Genomic DNA, 22,997 nt, shown 5'->3' on the forward strand with positions numbered 1-22,997 from the left:
TACAGTATGGGTGATGAAGGCTGCCACAATATAACTAAATAAGAACTCAGGATGAAGATATCAAGACATTCTGCTTTCAGTCTTTGATGCTACCCCACATAAGTAAATGACATGATGTATCAAAAATACCTTTGCAGTCAGCTGAGTCCACAGCTCATTAATTTCCCTCTGTTTGCCATAAATGGTGTCTGCTGCCTCAGGGTGAGTCTGCATCAACCTGTTGGCTGTCTCATCCAGCTGCCGAATCTTGTCTCCCAGGGCAGCCAAATCACGTTCAAGCCCTGTGACAAGAAATATGTTCTCAAAAATGCTAAAAAAAGACATGTGGCAAATCAGTGGGTTAGGATTTAAAAAAAACTCTTTCTTCCATAACCTAAATTAAAAAGATAGTGATCCTCAACAATGATCTCTACACAATCAAAGGCAACTAAATTACTTATTCTAGCTTTAATAATAGTAATTTTCTCACTGAAAAGTAACTTGCATGATTTAAGCAACCAGAGTAAATGTACAAACCTTCATGTTTACGCTGAAGAGCTTGCACACTACGCAAGTCTCGGCCACAGTCATCATTGTTGAGGGCTTCATCTTTCTCCTGAATCCAATCCTTTGTCTCATCAACATCACGATGGAAACGCTGCACCTCATGAGCTGAGCCTAGCTGGAACTGTCGCTCCTGTACCATATATACTTTGTTCACTTCAGGTTCTTTAAGATAGCAAGTGGATGTCTTTGAATTAAGTAATGTGCAATGAGTCAGTGTTATGTAATTTGTCAATATATTTTCTAAGTGATGACCTTTATGAAAAATTCAATAAAGTAAACAAACAAAAAAAAACTTTGCACTGTTCTAGGGTGAGAAAATTGACAAAAAAAAAATATAAATAAATAAAAATTAGATTGATATATTATGGGGAAAAAAGAAAAAAAGAAAAAAAAAAAAAAAACTTCCTGACCTGTGCCATTTGCTGCAGAGAATTCCATTTGGTATTAAGGTCCTCAATCTGAGTCTGAATCTTGAGGGCTGCTTCAGTTTGGCCGAGACTCATCAGCTGCAATGCAATCTCATTCATCTCTGCCAGGCGTACTTCATTTGCTTGCAGATCTGTCTTGAAGTCATCAAACTTCTTCTGGAGCACTTCAACCTACATGGAACATAAAAGCACTTCAATCCACAGAAAAATTAAAAACCACCTCAAAAGCTTTACAGTTATGAAGAATATATAACTGATCACTTAAGAGTTAAGTAAATTTCTAAAACTATTAAAAATTTCAAAGATTGGACTATAAATTAATACAAACCTGTTCTAGATCCTCCCCAACATCCTCAATCTGTGCATGTTGTTCCTTGTCTTTAATCCACTGGGAAAGCTCTGCAGCCTCCCTAACCAACACATAAGCCTGCACTGTTTCACTCAGCTTCTTGTGTCGTTCTTGAGCCATAGCCATCAAGTTCTTATACTGGCCCTGTGAAACCATAAGAATGGGAGACTGGTTAATTCCTACCTTTCATTTATTTGTATATGAATCCTTTCAATTCACCAACTCTTAATCTTTGATACTTAGCTTATGAAATCTAAGGACTAAAATTTTAGCATTACAACAGACAAATATAAATTACATAATCTATAAATGTTTAATGATGGTAATCCTGCAACTATTTTTCTTATATTCACAAATGTTCACAGTATGCAAACATATAACAATACTGTTATTCAGGCATTTGTTTTTAAAAATTATAATTACCCTGATTTGATTTTGACGAGCAGCAATCGAATTCCCATCAGCAAGGTTCTGTTGAGAGGCTGTTAGTCCAGAGTCAATTTTCTTCACATAAGCAGCTGGAACAAAGCCTTGGCGATCGTTCACCTCCACCTTCCACCAATCCTTGTTGGTGGCATTCAGGAGGGTCAGCACATCGTTCTTCTTCATAGAGACTTCACGAGGTGACTTCTCTGTGTAGTCATAGAGTGCCACTACGCACTCCTTCCCAGTGATGTCAGTGACTGGCACTTCCTGCTGGCGGCAAGCTGTAGCTTGTTCATCCAGGGCAGCAATGGTGGAGCTAAAGGCTTCCAAATCACTCATCAAAGCCTCATGCTTTTTCAACAGTGCTTCTGCAGAGTCTTCATCCTTGCCAAAATCTCCTCCAGCTGCAATAGGTTCCTTTTCCTTCATCCAGGACTCTGCCTCATTGGCATCAGCAAAGTACTGATGGGCCTGGAGGGAGTCATCCAAATCCTGCCGCCGCTGGTTGGCCCGCTCTTTCAGTTGTGCCCAGTGCTGGTTGAGGGTGTTAACCCGCTGCTTGATCTCTTCTCCAGCAAAGTGACCATCACTGATCATGTCCTCCCCAGATGATGTAACTGCAACAATCCTGTGCTCATGGTTGTTCACTTCAGCAAGAACAGCTTGATGCTTCTTTATCAGATTCTGAACTCCAATGAGATCTCGGCCACGGTTGGTTGAACCTGCAATGGGTTCCTTCTCTCGAATCCAGGCCTCTTCATCATCAATGTCCCGGAATAGCTGCTGCACTAACAGAGAATCCTTCAAGCGGTCCTTACGTAAATTCATTGGTTTTTGCAAGGAATTGTAGCGTTCCTGAAGGGTCATTTGTTTAGCCTTGATGTTGTCTGCATCAAAGTGTCCCCGGTCCACGAACTGGTCAGCTGCAATTCTCACCCCATCAATTCTGTCTTGGTGGGCAGCAACATCAGCCTCCAGCAATGCATGCTTCTTGAGAAGGTTTTTCACAGCTGTAAGATCCTTACCAAAGTCCTCACTCATGAGCTGGCCCTCAATCTCAGACAGCCAGAGTTCTATGTCCTCAACTCCTCGATTAAATTGTTGTTGCTGTGAGGCTTCTTCTAGCTTAGATCCCTTCCTGCGAGTGGCCTCTTCAAGAGAAGTCCACAATTGAACAATCTCTTCCATGCGACTGCTGATCTTGTCACTGGCATAATGGTCAGCATCAAGAAGCTCCTTTCCAGTTGATGTAATTTCCTCAATACGTGACTTATTGGCACTCAGTTCTTGATCAAAGTTCTGATGCTTCTGAACTTTACCATTCAAGTTTGTAGGATCAAGGTAGCTGTCATCAGTGGCAAACTTCAGTTTCTCATTAATCCATCCCTTTGTTTCATCACAGTCACGTTCAAACTGCTGTAGACGGTAAGAATCTTCAAGCATGGTTCTGCGACGTGCAGACATTTCCAGGAGGTCTGAACGACGCTCCAAAAGCAGTTCTCTTCTTTGAGACACATCATCAGCTGCATAATGCTGGCCTTCCATCAACTTGGTGGCAAATTCATCAAGAGCCTTGATCTTTTCCTCTTGAGCAGCAAGTGATTTTTCAAAGTCTTCATGTTTCTTAATCAGAGCCTCAACAGAATCAATTGAATCCCCAAGATCCTCATTTTCAAGGAAAGCTTCTTGCTTAGCCATCCAAGTGTCAGCCTGCTCAGTGTCACGATAGAACAGCTGCAGATCCATGCACTGTTCATACAAGATGCGTCGCTCCTCCCACAATGCCAGCAAGGTGGCTTTCTCACTACTGAGGGTAGCCAAATTTTGCTTAACCTCTTCTGCTGCATTATGGTTCTTCTCTACAAGCTTCTCGCCTGCCTCACGACAAGTTTTGAAGCTGTCTTCTCGAGCATCAATTTCTCCTTTGTGTTCTTGGTGGCGTTCTAGCAAAGCTTCTGCCCCAGCTACATCCTTAGCCAGTTCATCAGCAGAGATGATAGCACGCATGTCATTGATCCAAGAGATGAGATCTCTGAAGTCAGAGAGGAAACGGTGTAAATAGTACGAATCATCAAGACAACGGCGTCTTTCCTGTGCTTTGGCAGTCAGGGTGGACCAAGAATGCTCAATTTCAGCTAACTTTGCCTTGGTCTGCTCAGCATGGTCAGAATGGATTCCACACAAACGAGTGGCTTCTTCACCGAGAGTGGAAACTTTATCTTCCAACGCAGCAAGATCACGCTCCAGACCTTCATGTTTGCGCTGCAGAGTCTGGACAGAGGCAAGATCACGACCATAGTCATCTGAAGAAAGGACAACATCCTTCTCTGCAATCCAAGCAATCGTCTCATCAGCATCCCTATTGAAACGCTGAATCTCATGAGCTCCAAAAAGTTTCTCCTGACGTGTGAGAGCCAGCTGCCGCAAGCGCTGCCAAGCTTCATTCAGTTCCTTCTTCCGCTTGGTGATTACCTCCACCTCTGGGTGTCCCTCAGTCACCAGCTTCTCTGCCAGAGCATTGACCTCTGTGACACGGTATTCCTGGGCTGCCATGTCTTTCTGGAATTCATCAAACTTTCTCTGAAGCACTTCCACATGCTCCAAATCTACACCAAACTCTTCAGAAGTGACATAGGTCTCCTTGTCATTGATCCAGTACATGACCTCATCACACTGCCGTTGAAACTGAACCAGAACCAGGGCTTGCTGCAGGCGCATGCCCTTATCTGCCAAGCGGCTAAGTAGCAGCTCCCACAGCCGGTGCAGTTCATCTGAGAAATATAATATCAGATGAATAAATGTAAATATGCATCAATATCTATCTAGCTATGTATGTGAGCATATAAAGCTCTATCTAGTACCAAGAAGACTACTTCTTGTGGTATAATGTTCTAGTTGTTTGAACTTGAACACACAATTACAGTGTTTCTGCACTGGCTTGGATCTGTTAAGTATTTTACTGGTTAAAAGATCTATTACATATGTCTGAGCACTCATGACAGCTCAATCCCAAATAACCAGGGTTTTTCCAATATGAATTTACTATAAAATTTTAACCAGGGTTTTTCCAATATGAATTTACAATAAAATTTTATTATTACATATTCCAAACAAAAACTCCTACAACAAAACAAGATTCAATTTCATTCAAAATTATCATTCTTTACAGAATATTAGACTTTTAAAAGACAGAGCTTAATTCTTACCAAGCTTCTGACGGATGACATCAGAGGCAAAATGCTGTTGGTTGATCATCTCAGAGCCAGTGTTATCCAGCACCACAATAGCATTAGAATGGGCAGCCACCTCTGCCTCAAAGGCTTGGTGCTTTTGAATCTTGGCCTGAAGGTTGGTGGGATCTTTGTAACTCTCATCAGAAGCTGCCTGGAGCTTCTCATGAATCCATGACTCCAATTCATCAGCATCACGCTTGAAATACTGCAAAAGCACATAACCCACATAAATACCTGAGGCTATTTATACAACTAGCTTCATACACAGTCATTACTTTCTCCTCACTGTGATCAAACTTAACCATGGAATGAAGATGAATGATGTAAATCAAATTTCATGCACTCCAAAGTATGTGTGAACTCTTGATAATCCCACAACAGGAACCAGCCATCAAACCAGCATGTAGTCCATTTTACCTGGAATCGACGTGAATCCTCAAGTTTATCTCTCTTCTGCCGGGCATCTGAGCGGAACTGCGAGTACCGTGAGAGGACCTGATCCCTCCGGTTCTGGATGTCATCAGCAGTCTCCAATATAGTCACCTCTTTCACTACAACGTTGCCCTCCATCTTTGAATTTGGGGTTTCTAACACCTCAATCTTGAAAACTTCAGTACCTTTTCTGATCAGATCTCACTCTCACTATGAGACCAACTGTGTAACTGACGGCTTTTGTACACAGTTGTGAGTCTGAGATCAAGCAATCCAATCTGAAAACCTGTAAAGATGTTCCATGATTAAAGTTCTGATAGATGCATCCAAATATATCAGTTTTGTGATAAGTACATGCAAGTTTTTTATGCATATAAATAAAAATATAAAATTTAAAGTTTGTACTTTAAATTGTTTTATTTTTATTTATATAATGTCAGAGAGGTAAATCAATGACATGGGATGAGATGTAGTTTGGCAAACTGCCATTAGGTAATAATGTTGTCAAGGAGGGGAGGATTTCTTCAGTTTTTAATTTAAAAAGAAAGGTTTAAATTACAATTTGGTTACTGATTTCTTTCTAGTATTTAAGTTATTTTGCTTTGATTAAGTTTAAGGTTCAATTTAGCTTTTATTTAGTTGTTCTGAGAGAGAGAGAGAGAGAGAGAGAGAGAGAGAGAGAGAGAGAGAGAGAGAGAGAGAGAGAGAGAGAGAGAGAGAGAGAAATTAACTGCCACCAGTCACGGTTTCTGCTAAATAATTTTGACCTTGTTTTGTACAGTAGCATTTTAGCCAGAGGTCTATGAGGCACTAGAAAATCTCATGAACACTAGAATGATTTTTTTTATTTGATGCAAGTTTCTAAATAACAAAGTTTTCTTATTTTTTTCTCTTCTGATTAATGATGACATTTCTAGTAATTTATTCTGTTTACCTTGGAGTTGTGGGACCTCCTATACTGGGAACAATGATACCTAATCAGTTCATGATAATAAAATTTAAATGAATAAGTTATAACAATGAAATAGTGCCTCAGGGGGTTTACCTTAATTTTTGGTGGAAAACATCCTAATTGTGTAGGTGTTGCAATCGATTGTTTGACTACTACCTTATCAAAGACAACTTATCCTAATCTGTTTACATCCTAAATTTAGTTTCTACCTCCCCTAAAAAAATATATATATAAATAAATTAATAAATTAGTTAATCAATTAATTAATTAACTAAAAATAACAATAATAACTAGTAAAGAGAATTTTACATATTTCTCTGTGGGGTAATGATGCCAATCAGTCTCTCACACAAATAATTAATGTATATATAGGCACAAAAATGGTTATTTTCATATGAGCAATGCCTTTAAACAATCCAGGGTTTCAGGGCCTGACAAACATACATGTGGGCTATGATGTCAATCAGTCTCTGATGCTGAAATCTCACACCCAGCCTTATATAGTGGCCACCGTACATCCCAGGAACTATGGACCGACCATTTTGAATTGAGTGTTTGAGTGTTGTCATTTCTGGGGATTCCCCAGCCTGCAACACTGCAACACTTACACCAAGACATACCTCATGTCAGGTGCTTCTTACTTCAGAGTTAAGTGGTGCTGTATATACATTGTGATGCTCTAAAAAGGCAAGTTAGTGTAATATATGTTTTTTTAATGATACTCGCATTGTTTTTTTTGCAAACACCACAATACTTGGCAATGTTTCCTCCAAGCAGTCACTTTTCCATGGGTGACCAAGTGAGATCACATGGTCAGACTGACCGTGTTAATCCTTAGGTCACTTCCTCTCGCACTGCCAGCCAGGATGGAAGCTACCTCTCCTGCTCATTCTCATCACCTCCACAGCCAAGAGAAGAGCATATTTACTCTGTATATAACTATTTTTTGGAAGAAAAGGTTAATAGGGGGCCATTACTTGACCATCAAGAGCTGTTGCCCAAACAGCAAAAAGCAACCAATGTGAGTGAGGCAACAGTTAGAAGAATTTATTCATCTGCCAATGAAGCTCACATTACAGAGGCCACCAGCACATCCTGTGTTCTCCTCACCAACAAAGAACCGCCCTGCAACCATAACCAACGTTGATGACCTTGACAAACGTATGGTTAGAAAGACAGTTTTGCATTTTTACACAAGGAAGGAGATCCCAACACTACAGAAAGTGAAGGAAGAATTGAAGGAAAATATTTCCTTCAAAGGATGCATGGAATCTCTATGGAAGATTCTCAAAGAGAATGGGTTCAGATATGAAAAAAAAAAGTTGTACCTAAAAAATATATATATATATATATATATATATATATATATATATATATATATATATATATATATATATATATATATATATATATATATAGCATCATGGTTTAAAGAAAATATCTCCAAAAGGAAACCTATCACATTTCAACAAAATTCACAATGGAGAGAGAGAGAGAGAGAGAGAGAGAGAGAGAGAGAGAGAGAGAGAGAGAGAGAGAGAGAGAGAGAGAGAGAGAGAGAGAGAGAGAGAGAGAGAGAGAGAGAGGTGGTGTGTGGGGAAGGAGGTTATCAGTGACACATAGGCTCTAATCTGATAACTGGCCCAGTACAAGTTTTGGCAGCACCAGGGGAATCTCCAGAAATGAGTGCTCAAATGCTCAATTCAAAATGGTCAGACCACAGTCATCCACCTAACTATGAGACATAATTTTGCAACATCCTTAATAGTTTACCACCTTTCCACATTCACAAATCATTCTTGAACATTTTTGCTAATGGTCCCACGTATTCCCGGATTCTAACACAGTTTATAAATAATTTTCAGATCTAAATATTAACAAAGAATCTCTCAAAATACACATTATTTTCAGATCTGACATATTTCTTCTTAATTGGGATTTTCATGTAACTGGCCCACCAGAAACCGGGAACCTGTTTTTTTTACACCTGCCTTATAAACCAAGGGGATATATTCCTCTGCACACCTTCTTCATCTAAAAATATCAATATTTAATTCAACCACTTGCAGCTTACAATTTTATCTAATTTTCTTGTTCTAAGGTTCTACTAACTCCATAACTGCAAAAGTATATGCAAAATTTTATTTACATAACCAAGAAACAAGTAAATTTTTATATTCATGACCATTCCTTTAGGCTATAAAAATCATCTGACAGGATTATCATTAATTGAATAGTGTCTTTTTTTTTCCTTCCTATTTGCAATTTTGTCCCATGACACAGCTGTACCCTTGGGGTTTTGAAAAATCACAATCATAAAATATATCCTAATCTAAACATATCACATGATATGCATATCAAAAATATAAATTGTACAAAAGAAATAACGATTACATAAAAAATATCACCCATATCAGTTATCACACGTAAAAAATAAACATAGAAAATATAATTCAGAGTGGGTAGTGTGGTGTCTGGTAATCCATTCTACTCTCTTATCCTTTTTTCTCTCAATTCCTCTTTTCTCTTTTCTTCATTTTATACCTCAACTGAAGTTCTTGTGTTCAGCCAGAACACGTCCCCTGATATCCAGTGATCTGTCTCCCATCATCCCTCATTTTATATTCAGTACCAGCAGTGTGGCTCTCTCAATCAAGGGAGAACCAGCTCTCTCGGAGTGAACATATGCGTCTGTGAGATCCCTAACCTAACATCCCAAAAATACAATGATGAATACACATAAAATAAATGCAATTCAATCATTCAAAAACAAGAAAATACAGTTAACCAATCACTTTTCTTCCATTCAACTATCAATCCCAACAGGAAATCTCTCAGAATTTTGGCCTAGTGGTCCACCTGTCCTGAAGACACACTCACTTGCAAACTTCAGGGTGATGTATAGTTTGGCACTTTGGCTCTACCTCAGTAAAAGACAAGGTCTCTGAACTTTTCTCCATTGGAGGACCATTTTGTTTTGTACCTGTAATATGATAATTTCTTTTCCTTCCTTTTCTCTCTCTCTCTCTCTCTCTCTCTCTCTCTCTCTCTCTCTCTCTCTCTCTCTCTCTCTCTCAGAGATGGGACACCTAACGTTCCATATCCAAAACATTAACACCACCTACTCCTCTGAGTTAAAACAGAATATGGCACTATTATATTTTTCACTTGGAGGTCTTCTTTTTCTTGTATACATCTTCATGGAGGTCTTCTTTCTAGTCCTTCACCTTCTGGTTTAGTTTCTGTGCTGTTGTTCCCCTATGGCATTCCCTTAGGGAGTGGTATAATGGACCTCTATTTGTTGCCTCCTGCAGACTCCTTGGTCTTCTGGTGTAAATTCCCTTGCCATTATCATTTCCTACTGCTCTGGAGCTCCTAATATTTGTTACATAATTTAACATGTTCTGGTGAATAGTGATGTTACACAATCCTATTATTTTGTCCTAATCCTCCCCCAGCTGTCAATTGATGGTGTTTTTCTTTAGTTTTACATTTTGACTCTGTAGGACTAATTTTAATTAGGTATTGACTATAGTGATGAATGAGTTCCTGGCAAGGATTTGATTCCTTTTAGTTACTGTGACATTGTCAGCAGTAAGTTGTCAGGTAATATAGCCATCACTACTGTCCTTTCACTCTGATACATTGTCCTAAAATATTCACTTATGCACTGAACAGTTGATCACAATGATACCACTTCTTAGGCCCCCATGACTATAAATGCATTCAACTTCCATGTACATTTGTAGCCTCCTTGTTATGCTTCTCAGTGATAGGTGCGTTTAAGGCTGTCAGTACCATACTTTAAGCTCGTCACTTAATAATATTGGTCTTCTACTGAATTCCTGGTCAATATTCTGCCATAACCATGAACTTCATATAAATCACTTGAAAATGTGATCAATGCTGTAAAAGCTTACCACTTTTAAATTTTCTAAAAGCTTGGACATCTTTGGTTACTAACCTGTGTGAGAATCATTGATAGAGAGGAGTGTAATGTACATGGATGTGGTCCAAGTGAGGCATGATAAGATTAGACATAAGACACCAGAAGCTACAATAAAAATTTTGTGATGAAAGATAAGGCTTGACATTTTGATCCTGCATTTCCATTAACTAACAAAAGCATACCACGATTTTTTCAGTGCTCTCTCTCTCTCTCTCTCTCTCTCTCTCTCTCTCTCTCTCTCTCTCTCTCTCTCTCTCTCTCTCTCTCTCTCTCTATTTTGAAAGATTCTATATATACCTATATGTTTCTATGCATATATTAGTATTGTTCATCTAATGGCACTTCTCCACATTATATGATTTTTGCCTAAATACAAGCTATTAGTTATCTCAAATAGTATGACAAGCAATTAATTCTCCAGTTTAAAGAACCCCAATATCAGTAAACACACACACATATTATATATATATATATATATATATATATATATATATATATATATATATATATATATATATATATATATATATATATATATATATATATATATATATATATACACACACACACACACACACACACACACACACACACACACACACACACACAGATAAATGTTAATTTGGAGCATATGATTTGGTCATATGATACCACTGGTGTATGAGCAGTTTTGCTGGTAGCAGGAAAAGGGAATGGAATGTGTGTTGGTGGATCTTGATAAGATAACTGGTAAAAAAAAAAAAAAAAAAAATAGAATAAAGGGATGACTGATTTGTGCTGCTGATTAACTGACAAGCCTCGGTACGTGACCATAACGAATGTTAGTGAGCTAGCTCAAATTTGAAAAGTTTGCTTTCTGTTGTACTTAATTTTAGATATTGAGGGATCTCAGTAGGCTTTTTTTTATTAGATTTTTGTTGCCCTCGGCCAGTGTTCCTCATACATAAATAAATAAATTAATTAATTATATAATTAATATATATATATATATATATATATATATATATATATATATATATATATATATATATATATATATATATATATATATATATATATATATATATATATATACACACACACACACACACACACACACACACCACATCATCACAATAACTATCCTTACTGCTACTCTTGAGTACTAATGTGTAATATGTGTATATAGATAGCCTTGCATTCGTGAATTCGGCAAGTGCCACACCCTTCCGTACAGTCACCACCCAGCACTTGAGGAAGGGTGGGTGATAAATGGGAGGAGGGAAACGGGAGAGAGCTGGAGGGCGTTGGAGGGAAGGGGGAGGTGGGAGAAGAGAGGGGGAGAAGGGGTGTGTAGGAATCCTCGCTGGAGGGGTGGCGGGGGAGAGGAGGTAGCAGGGAAGGAAAAGAAGGGTGGGGCGAGGGATGAGCAACCTAAATTTAGCAATGGTCTCACTCGCTCTTAACAGGAAGAGATGCCATAGCTATGCAACCACCCTACTTTTTTTATTTATTTTATACTTCAAGTGTCTCACTGGAACACTTTTTATTAATACTATACAGCGAATTATGGCCAGTAAAAAAACGCACGTTATCCACTGACACTCACTTTCAGCCCCCCCTCACGGAAGGTCAGTGAGAATGTTCAATCAGGAAAATCAATCGAGATGTACAAAATATCAAACCACCACCAAATTACCAACAGTTTCAATGCGCTAACAATTATCCAACATTCCAATGACACAACGTGAGAATAATAAACATCCCTCCACGACATCCTTGACCCGCCCTTTCTCTCATTGCCAGAAACTTCCTCCTGGAATCCATTTTTGTTCTTCCTAGAAATATGAAGACGGTACATGCACACATTTCCCGTCATTCACGCATAAGTTTATACCACACACAACCACATTCACAACCCTGCAATACGTAATAAGCATCAAAACACCATTCACTGCTTGACTACAACTTACCTGTCAGCCTGAGGTCAGACTCGCCCGTGACTCATCCCCGGTAATTAATTTGTCTCCATTAAAACACATATAAACTGAGATGTTTAAAATCTCACTAAAAGTCACACTCCCTCTTAACCTCAATATGGACCTGAGAAATGCGTGAACATTACCAGTACACCGTTGGAGCATACCGTTAAATGGCTGGGTGGGGCGGTGACCTGCTACCCTCAACCTCCCTTCATTCCTCCCATTCCAGCACAGCCACTCGACCTCCACCAGTTATATCATGCAGAAGAAGGTAGCTGCACTTATTCCAACGTGTGTCTGGTGAAAACTGTGTAAACTTACGGCTATTTCCCTGGTTGTGAGTCCCTGACGGCTGCGGGACCTCCCTCCTATTGACTGGTCTGAGCGGCTCTGAGACAACGGCCCGCCCCTTCATGTTACTAAATACCCCCTCCTGCAAATATTGTTGCATATATGAAGCTGGAAATAGCTTAATAGTACGAGTTTATATAAGGGGTAATAGTTCAAGTATTACAACCGTTTTCATATCTTCCATTTGGGGATTATTGTGAAAAATGTGTGACATTCAGAAGGGAGGTTGGCTGGTTGATAGAACAGCCGTCCTTGCCTTTCTCTTTCTTTTATGTTCAATGTGGGACTATTGTATCTTATTTAATTCACAACACTTGGTATTTTCGGTATTATCTCAATACCACGAACTACAAGGTAAAGAAATAAGTCTATGAAATTAGTACCGGCATTTAGTTTCTTTTAAAGTTTACTATGTTTATTCTCAAAATTAAAGGTGCATCTGGCCGGCAGCTCCATTTTTTTTTCTATCTACCAGTTAAAGCATCTCACATAATATAGAAACACGAATATTTACATTGTCATATGAGTAAGGAAGCAAATTGAGAGGAAACTTCCGAAACGTAAACTGATCGATGAATGTAGATAGAGACTAAAAGTGGCAATGACTCAAGACTGACCTTTAAACCTTTGATCATTAGGCAATCGATGCGGAATACATATGGTTTTTCTTTTTTACAAATATGAAGAAAATGTCTTGGTAATTATTCAAACAAAAATAACAAACAAATGACCCAGGTAAACATGTTGTGATGGTAAGAGATTAGTCATGACGCTTAAAGAAGAAAAATTCTATAAATGCAAAACAATAAAATTTTTGCATGACAATATTTAGATATCAAAATAATCGAGTAAATGAACACTGTAGAGATTAAACAATCCCACCAGCGCCGCCCCCCATATAGTAAACAATCAAGATGGAGGCCTAGGTGAGGGGGCGGCAGGAGGAACATGTCACACCGCCTCCTCATTTCTCCATTTTCCTGCAGCTGACGTCTCATGAGGGCTCGGATTCAACCAAAACAATGGCCACTGCATCTGACGCGGAGTCGGAGCCCCGCAGGAGCCACCACAGTAATGACTGGGAGGAGTTTTGTGACAAGCAGGCAAGAATGGCCGCCGTCAAATTTGTGAGATCGTGGAAAGTGTTTATCGCCTTGCAGTCTCAGTTTAGGGATATAGATCACAAGGACTTGGCGCAAAAATTCGCCGAGATTTTTCCTGTCCACTTGGAACATGCCCTGCGGAATCCCCCCAACGGCGTCAAGGTGCGGAATGGAGTGGGAGGGGGCGGCGGGGGCGTGAGCACTAGGTCGGCGTCAGCTGATGACATCCTAGAGGCAGCTGAAAGTGATGAGGGGGGCGAGTCTCCCTCCCCTAAGGTTACTCACAGGCCATTCTTCCGTCGTCTGTCCTTCAAAGGACTGAAAAAGGGCAAAATTTTTCACAAGCAGCACTCAGACGAAGTGGAACTCTCGCCTCACCACGAGAAGCAGGCCAAGGGAGAGAGGCCCAAGGCACGTGTGATGAAGGTGGCAGTGGAGTGCGTGAGGGAGGGCCCGGCACACCTTCTGGCCGGAGACACTCAAGAGGGGCGCCCACACTGGCTCAAGTGTCGCATGGCCCTCGTCAAAGTGGCTGCTGGGCACATGCTTGAGTTCTATGCGCCGCCAAAAGTGAGTGATTTACACACTACTAACTTACCTCTTATTGCATGCCTCCCCTCCTTCCGCGGCCTCGCTGCACAAGACTTTCTTCTTTCTCTCACCCCTATTCTGTCCACCTCTCTAACGCAAGAGTTAACCAGTATTCTCAATCATTCATCCCTTTCTCTGGTAAACTCTGGAACTCCTTGCCTGCTTCTGTATTTCCACCTTCCTATGACTTGAATTCCTTCAAGAGGGAGGTTTCAAGACACTTATCCACCAATTTTTGACCACTGCTTTGACCCTTTTAAGGGACTGGCATTTCAGTGGGCATTTTTTTTATTAGATTTTTGTTGCCCTTGGTCAGTATCCTTCCTACATAAAAAAAAAAAAAAAAAAAATCTGTGTCTAGGGTTACATTTTTTTTTTTTAATATATCTGAGTGCTTGTATGATACATTGCTACCTTAGTGCACAAGTGCTGCTTTTTGATAAAAGTACAAGTGTGTACATTCTGAAATGTGAGTGGTGCCATGTGCAGCTGTATCATAGCCAAGAGACTTTATATTGTTGACTATAGTATATAAAAATACTTTGGGAGATCAAAGATGCTGAATCCTCTACTATGTTAGATGAGGTTAAGTTTGGATAGATTAATAATTTGCTGGTGGTTGAGGACAGTAGAACCCCTGTTGATGTAAGGAAATAATATAACATCAAGTTGAAAGTTCATGGAGGTTTCTTTCTACATATCTTGTGAATATTTTTATAAATAAATTTTTGTGCTAGAGAATAAAGATAGTGGTATGTAGGGCTCATGCAGTTTTGTTGTATTTGCTTTATACTCCTAGGATTTTATGTTCAGTTTTCTGCTTTTCCTTAAAATGTTTTCTGGTTTCCTGTTTATGATGCATATCAAAGTACTGTACTATTTTACCTGGGTATTATTTGGTAAACTACATCTTCCAGGTACTAAATCCTTATTCATTTTATCAAGAACATCTGAATATATTGATACTTAGGCAATAAATATAGAAATTGCTGCAATATCAAATCTATGTATCAAGAGGATGATTAGGAGAGTAGTTTGATTAGGCTAAGTTTAGTTTAATTGAAAATGTCCTTTGCTCTTTCACCACTAGGAGGATGTTAGGTGGTAGTTACAGTAAATTATGTGTGGTCTGACATCTTTAAACTGGCAGCTAGGATGGAATCATGCAAGAATTTCTCCTTTGAACACTGTTGTCATATTTCCAGAGCCCGTGATGCATAATCTCTTATTTACATAAAAGGGATGCCCTATAAGATAGACATATATCTAAACTTTTACTCTAGGCAATACAACATAAGAAAGAACAGTAATTCTATCATACATAAGATATTTATATGCCAATAAAGAAAACATGGCATACATAATTTACAGTGTTGTTGAAAAGATATTGCCACTTTTTTTTGGCTTTCACTGTAGTTCTGGGGTAGTAGTTATTTTTACAGTTATATTTAGAATCCAGTATTAAGGAACAGAAGTAAAAAAATAAGCCAATATCTTAAAAAATAATACATGAAGCCACTTGTGAGCAGCAACACTTGACAATGACCCAACCTGACCCCATCACCTGGGCAGGCCTTTCAGATGCCAGGTCTCAAAAAATTCAGCCACATGTTGTTGGCTTTTAATGTAGTTCTGAGGTGGGTGAGTACTTTTGCAACAATATTTAGAATATAATGTGAAGGATTAACAGTAAAAGTAAGCCAATTACTTGAAAAGAAAATATATATAATACATTAAACCAATTGATCATTAGCTGCAACACTGATGACCCAGCCTGACCCTGTCACATGTTCAGCATTACACACACACACACACACACACACACACACACACACACACACACACACACACACACACACACACACAACTGTAGAAGAGACATCAAGAAGTATAGTTTTCCTCACAGAAATGTGAACAAATGGAATGAAATCAGTGAAGACGTTGTCAATGCTAAAATTGTCCATGCTTTTAAGACCAAACTGGATGGATATAGAGATGGGATACTATGAGATTACTCCTCTCATGTAAACCACAAGCTAAATACACATATACCCACACACAGACATTATCATGGGCTCAGGAAGCATGACAATGGTGTTCACAGGAAAAATCCCCTTGTGACTCCACCCTAACCGCCAGTTTAGAGATGTCGGCCCATAGCACCATGAGTTTCAGGCCTGTCCATCATGGCCCAAGCCTGATGTTAACACTACCTTTAGATATAAGGCATTAGTTTAGAAATGAAGCTACTTTGTCTTTTTGGTTTTGACAAGTACAGTAAAATCCCTCTTATCCGGCATCAATGGGACCGCCGACATGCCGGATACTTGACAGTTGCCGGATACTTGAATAGAAGTGAAATTATGTCCTTCTGATCTTTTCAAGATCAGAAGGATCTTGATCGTATAACACTTTGTCCATCATTTCACCACGATGATACTGCAGTGTGTGATGATTTTCCACTGCCTTTGGGGTGTCGGTGGCTTTCATGTAATCCCGCAACTTTTTCGTTTGGGATTTAATGTCATAAATAGTTGATGAGCCCACACCATATTCCGCCATTAGTTGCTGTCTGGTTTCACCTCTCTCTAATCGTCGACAAAAGTCTACCTTCTGCTTAAGTGTAAGCACAACACGCTTCCTCTTTTCTACAACTTTAGGCATGTTGAAGGTGTCAGGCGATAAACAGTGCACACGTGGGACTGAGTAAACACAGTGCAGTGGGCCGCGGGTGGCGCGAAGGAGTGCGCTCTGGCAGCAAGGGGACAAAGTATGCCTCACGCGGGAATTTTAATCAATTTTATGAGTACACATTGATTTTTTATTGATTTTAAGGCTCGGGGAAAAATGTGCCGGATACTTGAAGCTGCCAGATACTCAAATGCCGGATGAGAGGGATTTTACTGTATTAACTAAATGGTCAGTGTGTAGAGCTTCAAGCTGGTTGTGGGAGGAAGCTATTAACAAGCCCACTTTATTGGTATTACAATAGCAGTTCTATATGATTTCATCTTTAATTTTAGAATTTTTCTGACAGTTATGACAAGAGGATTCACTTATGAATCATCCATCTTTCCAGAGTATGAAACCTCGCACAGGGGTGTTTTGCATATCAATAAATGAAGCTCGTGAAACTACAGATTTGGAGATGCCAGACCACAGAAACACATTTGTTATCAAGGTGAGCTTTGTTCACTGCATATCCTCAACGTCATCATTGTCAACAATTACAGTACTCATATCACTGATGAACAAAACATATTCAGCTGTTTCCTCTGCTCCTTTAGTCATGATGATGCTAATCTTTGTTACCTCACTCAGCTTTTAGTTAACCCATTTCTTTGTAATTTTTTTTTTTTTAATGATACTATGAAAAGACTTTGATTTGGGGTAGATAGAATTTAAAGATTGCAAGAATATATATACCTATTATATTACAGGCAGACAATGGCAGTGAGTGGGTGGTGGAGGCCCAAGATCAGGAAGATATGAAGACTTGGCTCACCACTATTGTTGCCCACTGCTGTTCCAATGACAAAGAACAGTAAGGCTTTCTTTTGGTGTGGTAGTTATGGAGAAGAGAGTGGTTCTGATTATTTTGGAAATTAAGAGATTGTTGGTTCCATGCTCTTTGGGAAGGGTTTGTGCTCTTATTTAATCCTGGATAATATTACATTCAGTATTCTTTGTGTAGTATGTAACACATTTCTTTTTCTGAAAGTATGCCTGGCTTACCCTATGACCAGGCAGGTACTGGTGTATTGGTATTGTTGGTATGAGTTTATTTCTTGTGTATTAGTATTACAGCAAAAGTTCTATCTTTTGGTATCAATGTTTCAGAAAACTTAATGTTTCAGTGCTTTTGCAAAATAGTCACATTTTGAAAGCTATCTGATCATCTGGCATATTTCTAAAAGGTATTGGCATGTGACAAGTTTAAAAATGGCACTGGAGCACTGCAATCATCTGCTGTCATGTGCAGGCTCTACTTCTAGCTACAGCTCCCATGGGTATGATGGTGTGAGTGTGTATATGAGAATATTTTTGGTATAAACTTGGAATATGTGAGTAAAGTACTATACTGAGGAGGAGAGGAAAGGAATATTAGCAATCCTAAGTGTAACAGGCACAGAGTAAAAAAATAACAATATGAAAACGAGTCTGGTGTTTTTTTTTTTTTTTCATGTAGGAAGGACACTGGCCAAGGGTAACAAAAATCTAATAAAAAAAATGCTCACTGAAATGCCAGTCCCATAAAAGGGTCAAAGCAGTGGTCAAAAATTGATGAATAAGTGTCTTGAAACCTCCCTCTTGAAGGAATTCAAATCATAGGAAGGTGGAAATACAGAAGCAGGCAGGGAGTTCCAGAGTTTACCAGAGAAAGGGATGAATGATTGAGAATACTGGTTAACTCTTGCATTAGAGAGGTGGACAGAATAAGGGTGAGAGAAAGAAGAAAGTCTTGTGCAGCGAGGCCGCGGAAGGAGGGGAGGCATGCAGTTAGCAAGATCAGAAGAGCAGTTGGCATGAAAATAGTGGTAGAAGACAGCTAGATATGCAACATTGCGGCGGTGAGAGACAGGCTGAAGACAGTCAGTTAGAGGAGAGGAGTTGATGAGACGAAAAGCTTTTGATTCCACCCTGTCTAGAAGAGCAGTATGAGTGGAACCTCCCCAGACATGTGAAGCATACTCCATACATGGACGGATAAGGCCCTTGTACAGAGTTAGCAGCTGGAGGGGGGGTGAGAAAAACTGGCGGAGACGTCTCAGAACACCTAACTTCATAGAAGCTGTTTTAGCTTGAGATGAGATGTGAAGTTTCCAGTTCAGATTATAAGTAAAGGACAGACCGAGGATGTTCAGTGTAGAAGAGGGGGACAGTTGAGTGTCATTGAAGAAGAGGGGATAGTTGTCTGGAAGGTTGTGTCGAGTTGATAGATGTAGGAATTGAGTTTTTGAGGCATTGAACAATACCAAGTTTGCTGTGCCCCAATCAGAAATTTTAGAAAGATCAGAAGTCAAGCGTTCTGTGGCTTCCCTGCGTGATATGTTTACACTGCCATGTTTGTATTTTCCTCCGTCTTTGCGAATGAAAATCCACCAGTGGTTGAGGAGCAGACTGACTTGTAGATCATTTTAAGTGTGACAAATCCTGCTGCTGTGGAAACAAAAGAGGAAGAAAATGAGGAGGAAGAAGTGTCAAAGAAAGTTTTCTGGGAGGATGCTAGAAAAATCTCATTTTATTTTTCAAGTTTGCTGAAGCCAGACTGGTTTGTTTTCTTGAAAAGTTTTGTGGTCTTTATGTAAATATGCTTTAGAGATGTTATATTTTAAGTAAATAAGTAGTAGCCTATATTCTCATTTCATTGCTAATATAGCTTATGAAATTCACATCTCATACTTCAGGTTGTTCAATGTTTCAGCACCTGTTTAGTTCCGTAAATGCCAAAAAACAGGACTTTTACTGTATTTACCTAGTTTTGCTTTATGAGAAAAGAGCAATGCTTGTGCTGTCCCATCTCCATATTTTTTAATATCCAACTTAGCCTTAAATTAATATATACTTTTTTATTTACTATCTCCTTATCCAGACAGTTCCATATATCTATACTTCTGTGTGGGAAACTACACTTTTTGATGACTTCTACAAACACTTCTTCAGCCTCTTTCCATGTCCTCCAGTATCTCATGTATCCCAAACCATAAGTCACTCCAATCCACCTCCTCCACCTTCTCATACACTTTATATGTTGCAATCAAGTATCCTCTTTCTCTCCTTTTTTCCAACAATGGTAGGTGTAACCTTACCAATCTCATTTCATATGACAAGTCCCTGATACTTGTTACCATCTTCATTGTTGTTCTCTGAACTCAAACTTTCTCAAATCCTTTTCTTGTAGGGCAATTACACTGCAGTTGCATATTCGAGTCTAGGTCTAATCAGAGATGTAATCATCATCTTCCTGATAATCATGTGGTCTATATATGCAAGGGTAATCCTTATTCTTCCCAAGAAGTTATAGATTTCTCCTGTAAATTTGCTGATGTGTCTCTCCAGTGTTAAATTTCTATTCACCATAACACCCAGATCCTTTTCCTCTTCTGCCTTGCCTCAACCTCTCACCATTTAACACATATTTTCCTTTTACTCCTCTCTCACTCTTTCCAAGTTCCATTACTTTACATTTCTTTCAATTAAATTCCATACCCCATCCATGACTCCACATCAAGATCTTGTTCAGATCCTCTTGCAACACTCCACAATTTTTCTCACTCAACTTTTTTTCAGTAACTTGGCATTGTCTGCAAAAAGGCTCTTGTAGCTATTCACATTCTGTCATATAATTTATACAGACTGCAAACATGATTGGTGCCAGTATTAAACCTTGGGTTACTCTGCTTTTGACTTCCCTCCATGATGACTCCTCATCTTTTACCATCCCTCAGACCACCGTCATGCTCTAACTTCCACAGCAATCTCCTGTGTGGCACTTTATCAAAGGCTTTCTTCTGGTCTAAATATAAATAGTCTGCCCATCCATTCCTCTCTTGTATTATATCTACCACTCTTGAATAAAAACTCAGCAAGTTTGTAACACACAACCTCCCTCTTATAAATCCAAATTGTTATTTTGTCATTACTTCATTTTCTTCTAGTTACTGCATCCATTTATCTTTCACTAATCTTTCACATATCTTACATACTAATTATACTTGTTAGAGATACTGGTTTATAGTTTAATGGCTCTTCTTTGTTGCTACCTTTATAGATTGAAATTATGTTTGCTCTCTTCCATTCAAGTGGTACACTACTTTCATTTAAGGAGCTCTTAGTAATCCTGTGAACCGCCCATGTAAATGGCTGATTGGATTCTTTCAATATCCATCCCGACACTCCATCAGGTCCACGGGCCTTTCTAACATTTAGTCCCCCCAACTGTTTCTGCACATCTACTTCAGTCACTTGGATTTCCCCAAGACCTGTTTCTTTGTACATCTCACTCTGCCCCATCAATGTCCTCTATATTGTGAACACTGAAAACTCTTATTCATTATCTCTGCCATTTCAGCTGAATCCCCACACATTAGACTGTTTACCTTCAACCTATTTATTCTTTCTCTATTTTTATTTTTTCTGCTCATCTGAAGAATAGTTTTGGTTCCTCCTTACATTTGTCCATAACATCTTTCTCATAACTTGTCCTTTCTTCTTTAATAACCACTACATACTAATTTCTTGCAATTGTGTAGTTTTGTTACAGTTCCTGTGTACTTTTTCTCTTCCATCTACTCTATTCCTTCTCCCTATCCTCCCTTGCTACTTTGCATCTTCTCTTATGCCAGTTTTTGTTATGTCTTCTCTCTTTATTTACTTTTGGTACACATCTAATTCTCTCCTCATGCATATTGATGAAAGCTTCCCACATCTTTTGCACACTTTCTGCTGTAATAAAGGCACTACAGTTCATCTCTGTTCAAAATTAGTCTTACCTTAAATCTTTCATTTTTATAATCTTCACATCTACTTTCCTCTTCGTTTTCTTTGATGTGAAACCTTATCATCACATGGTCACTTTTTCCTGTTGGATAATCATAGTTCATGTTTTCAACAATATCTGCTTTTCTTCATAATACCTAATTGAGTCTTGATGGCTCCTCTCCTCCTCTGTATCTAGTGTTTTCCTTGATGCTCTTTGTCATGATATTATTCATTGCCAATTTCAGAACTGTACCTCCTCATGAAACTTCTCCTCCTCTTGTAATCCGCTCCTCCTAATGTATCTCTTTACAATTAATTACAATTACAATAATTTTACTGTTTTCTTTAATATTCTTATTAATATATTCTTTTTCACTCAGCAACTGCTCTTGTCTATTCCAGACCTTTGCTTTAGTGGAACATACACCACTGTAACATAACATCTTCCTCCTCTTTTTTTATTAGTTTTAAATTTAAGCTTTCCACCAAGCTTTCTGCCTTTTCCACACTTCACCTTGATATTCTTTTTTTACAAGCATCATCACTCCTCTATCTTTTCCACATCTGTTCCTTCCCCACATGTTATAATTTTCCACTCCTAAACTTAATGTCTCTGAGTCTCTTAGCCTAGTTTCCATCATTGCCATGATGTCATGTTCATTTGTTTTTTTAAATTGATTGATCTTCAGTCACTGAATCTAAACCATTAACTGTTCTGTCATTGACAGTCAGTTTTTCTGACAGTTCTATATCGTCTCTTGCTTTCTTAGTCAAAGGTTACTTTCATCATACTGCATAATTCTAGTCATCTACAGAAGAAATAAGAAAAGTAAACTAAGTGGTTATCATTTACTTGTATCAATAATTTCATGACCTGTAAATTTGACTCCTGCACATTGCGGCTGGAGTTTCTGATTTTTATCTGTATGAAATGGTATATTTTTCACCAGGTCCAAAAACTATGAGCTGCGACCACAAATGTACAGTGTAAAGAATGAATCATCTCAGTCATTAGCTGGTGGTGGGGAGGTGTCAGAGCGGCAAGAGCATCCTCCAGACCTTCCTCCCAGAGTCCCTGGTACCACCTCCCCCAGTTCTCAGCAGGTAGATTATTCTAAGAACCATATCTTGACATTTCTCTTTGGCAACAGAATATCGTGGTCATAGGTCTCATACTGTATCATGCATGTTACT

The 22,997-nt window shown here is 38.9% G+C and overlaps 2 protein-coding genes across 7 annotated transcripts in view; one reads left to right on the forward strand and one right to left on the reverse strand.

Moving 5' to 3' along the window:
* The window catches only part of LOC135114922 (spectrin alpha chain-like), a 26,836-nt gene extending 14,127 nt beyond the window's left edge, over positions 1–12,709 (reverse strand). For 4 of the 5 annotated variants that reach the window (XM_064031194.1, XM_064031193.1, XM_064031192.1 and 1 more), the window contains exons 1-8: positions 12,598–12,709; positions 5,400–5,700; positions 4,956–5,187; positions 1,747–4,520; positions 1,303–1,467; positions 957–1,145; positions 517–676; positions 130–281 (exon numbers count right to left, since the gene is read on the reverse strand). In XM_064031194.1, coding sequence (XP_063887264.1) covers positions 130–281; positions 517–676; positions 957–1,145; positions 1,303–1,467; positions 1,747–4,520; positions 4,956–5,187; positions 5,400–5,552 — 3,825 coding nt within the window. In that variant the 5' untranslated portion in view covers positions 5,553–5,700; positions 12,598–12,709. Of the gene's footprint in view, positions 1–129; positions 282–516; positions 677–956; positions 1,146–1,302; positions 1,468–1,746; positions 4,521–4,955; positions 5,188–5,399; positions 5,701–10,330; positions 10,351–12,597 lie in introns of those variants that run through there. The other variant, XM_064031191.1, reaches the window with a different exon arrangement.
* Positions 12,710–13,340: 631 nt separating this feature from the next.
* Positions 13,341–22,997, forward strand: part of LOC135114928 (SH2B adapter protein 1-like) — a 38,837-nt gene continuing 29,180 nt past the window's right edge. Inside the window, exons 1-4 of one of the 2 annotated variants that reach the window (XM_064031206.1) lie at positions 13,341–14,300; positions 17,401–17,502; positions 17,762–17,865; positions 22,754–22,907. In XM_064031206.1, coding sequence (XP_063887276.1) covers positions 13,650–14,300; positions 17,401–17,502; positions 17,762–17,865; positions 22,754–22,907 — 1,011 coding nt within the window. In that variant the 5' untranslated portion in view covers positions 13,341–13,649. The remainder of the gene's footprint in view (positions 14,301–17,400; positions 17,503–17,761; positions 17,866–22,753; positions 22,908–22,997) is intronic. The other variant, XM_064031205.1, reaches the window with a different exon arrangement.

The sequence above is a fragment of the Scylla paramamosain genome, chromosome 28 (assembly GCF_035594125.1).
Source record: "Scylla paramamosain isolate STU-SP2022 chromosome 28, ASM3559412v1, whole genome shotgun sequence".
NCBI lineage: Eukaryota > Metazoa > Arthropoda > Malacostraca > Decapoda > Portunidae > Scylla > Scylla paramamosain.